The sequence below is a fragment of the Haliotis rubra genome, unplaced genomic scaffold (genome assembly GCF_003918875.1).
Source record: "Haliotis rubra isolate DU_JTF1 unplaced genomic scaffold, ASM391887v1 Scf537, whole genome shotgun sequence".
NCBI lineage: Eukaryota > Metazoa > Mollusca > Gastropoda > Lepetellida > Haliotidae > Haliotis > Haliotis rubra.
In genome coordinates this window covers 296743-299037 of record NW_025767232.1, presented here as the reverse complement: position 1 = coordinate 299037, position 2295 = coordinate 296743, and the positions used below count along the sequence as shown (strand labels likewise).

General features: G+C 43.4%; 1 protein-coding gene across 1 annotated transcript; it reads right to left on the bottom strand.

Annotated features, from left to right (window-relative positions):
- Nucleotides 1-298: 298 nt before the first annotated feature.
- LOC124253251 lies at nucleotides 299-2001 on the bottom strand. Its single transcript, XM_046686991.1, has 4 exons — nucleotides 1922-2001; nucleotides 1384-1463; nucleotides 375-583; nucleotides 299-325 (listed from the first exon to the last, which is right to left on the bottom strand). Exons 2-4 carry the CDS (start codon nucleotides 1448-1450, stop codon nucleotides 299-301), a joined length of 303 nt encoding a protein of 100 aa, XP_046542947.1. The 5' UTR covers nucleotides 1451-1463; nucleotides 1922-2001.
- Nucleotides 2002-2295: the final 294 nt, after the last annotated feature.

The following is a 2295-nucleotide window of genomic DNA, read 5'->3' as shown; positions in this document are numbered from 1 at the left end:
GCCAGTCTTCATGCCTCCGAAGATGCCTTTCTTCTTGGGTTTGTCCTGTTTGGCTGAAGGGAAATAAGCGGATTTTAGCCACTGTCGTGATACAACATAATTGAAGAAATATTTGCGACCATGTTGAAAAGCACTGACATTCAAGAAAATATCTAACGGTTTCTATCGTGTATACCAAATCCACATTTCCTACCTGGAACGGTCTCGTCTTTGGAGGCTGCAACAACAGCTGCAGCGTCGTCAGCACCGGGGAGGTCAGTAACAGCTGCAGCAGACTGGGCCTTCTCCACTGCAACAGCTACAGCTGCTCTGACCTCCTCCAGGGCTGCGTAAGAATAGGCCTTTTCCAAAGCTGCTGCCTCTAACTTCTTCACCTCCAACGTTTCAGGTGACCCAGCGTTCCTCGTGGAATAAGCCGACACTCTCTCGGCCTCCAGAGCTGCAAAAATCATGGCGTCTTTCCAGGCAGCATATCCAGCGTCTGCTGCAGCAGTAGCAGCCTCGGCCTTCTCGACAGCGGTGGCGGCGTACGTCTCAGCGGCTTGCTGATCTGCCTCCCGCTTCTGCATCTCTTGTTTCTGATCTGTTGGGGGAACGACTGCAGGTCAGGCGACCACGTACACAGATTCTTAAGTTCCATATGAAACCGTAACTCTCCGGGATATTTATAAAATTTGCAAATCCAGATATATTTTTAATGAAAATAGGATCATAAATATTGAAGGCCAAAACATGAAGGAGTAAGAATCTACTCCGAAACGTAGTGTTCTTCAAAATAAACACCAAACCCATCAAGTATCTCGCCTTAATGTGTATCTCTTCTAAATGCCGTCCACAAACATCATAAATATTGCTTATTATTTCTTGCAGTTATGTATTATTTGAGCAACCAGTTTCTTTTTCTCTCAGGAGTATTTGTTTCAAGCATTCTGGGACATTATATTTCACGTGCAGCGTTCGGGTCTTAGAGGCCACCGGTAACGTATAGCTGTAGAAGGCAGATGAATGGCCAGGTCACTAGGTTGGCAACATGTCAGCCATGCTCATGAAGTCAATCACCGCATTGTCTGGTCCAGTCTCGAGTATTCACAGACTACCATTATATAGCGGGAGCATGTGGCGTAAAGCATGTGGAATATGACAAACAAGTCATACAAAATAAACTAACAAAACTTAATTCACCTTAACAAACATCCTGTATAGATATTTTACAGACAGCCTTCATGTAGCGCGCGCACACACACACACACGCACGCACGACCACCACACACACACACACACACACACACAATCGAACAAACAAAGCCATAAGCTTAATTAAACCAAGAAATAAAACATTCATGGATCATTATGATTTATGCCATGTTTGTACCTAATACCTACCATCGCGGTATTTGAGGTATCTCTGAAATTCATATACGGCTAACGCCAGACCGTGCAGAAAAATCATCTTGTTTTCTGTGCTGTCGAGAAATAAAACAAAATATGTATCTTATCATATCCAAAGTGATACACTGTATCTGTCACCGTCCGACATCATTTTAATTCAGTATACAATCAGTTAAAACACAGAAGTTTTCAACGAACCGTATTTCGTTGATTGTATCCTCGTTAACCTGAAATAGTGTGTATGTGATAAAGTTTTACATGTCCCACATTTTGGAACTAATACGACCTATCAAGACAAGACAAGATATAAATTATTAGACGCTTTGTTTCAGTAAGATGACACCGAAAATGAGTCGTTTTATAAGATCTCCTGGTAGAACGGGAAAATCGATTTGTACGTCACAGCAGGGTCCCTGTTCGACTCCCGATTTTAAGCGTAACCTGCAGCTGCACATTTGTAAAACTTGCGTAGTAATATACTGAATCGTCTACACTCTGGCATTACACATTTATTACGATACTTGTCACCTACCTCGTATCGAACGACCAATAGAGATAACAGCGTCTAAAACGACGTGGAACAACAGCGGCAGCAACAAGACGTCCGACCAAGGCGGCGATGCGCTGACAATGAAGGTGTAACCATGCGGAGCCGTCTATGACGTCACTTCCCATGTAAGAGTCTTACGTCATACCGAGTTGGGTCTAGCATGACGCTGAAAAGTGTATTTAGAGAAAACGAAACAGTTCTCGTACGGTCAGCTCTTTATCAAGGGGTCGGTATTGGGGACCGGAAGCGGAGGGACACCCATGATCAATGTTTACACGTGTTTTATTACTATTAGTTCTTGTTCAAAAAGCTGCGAGCTGTAAATATTCAGTGTTCTGATCGACTGCTGTGTTCAT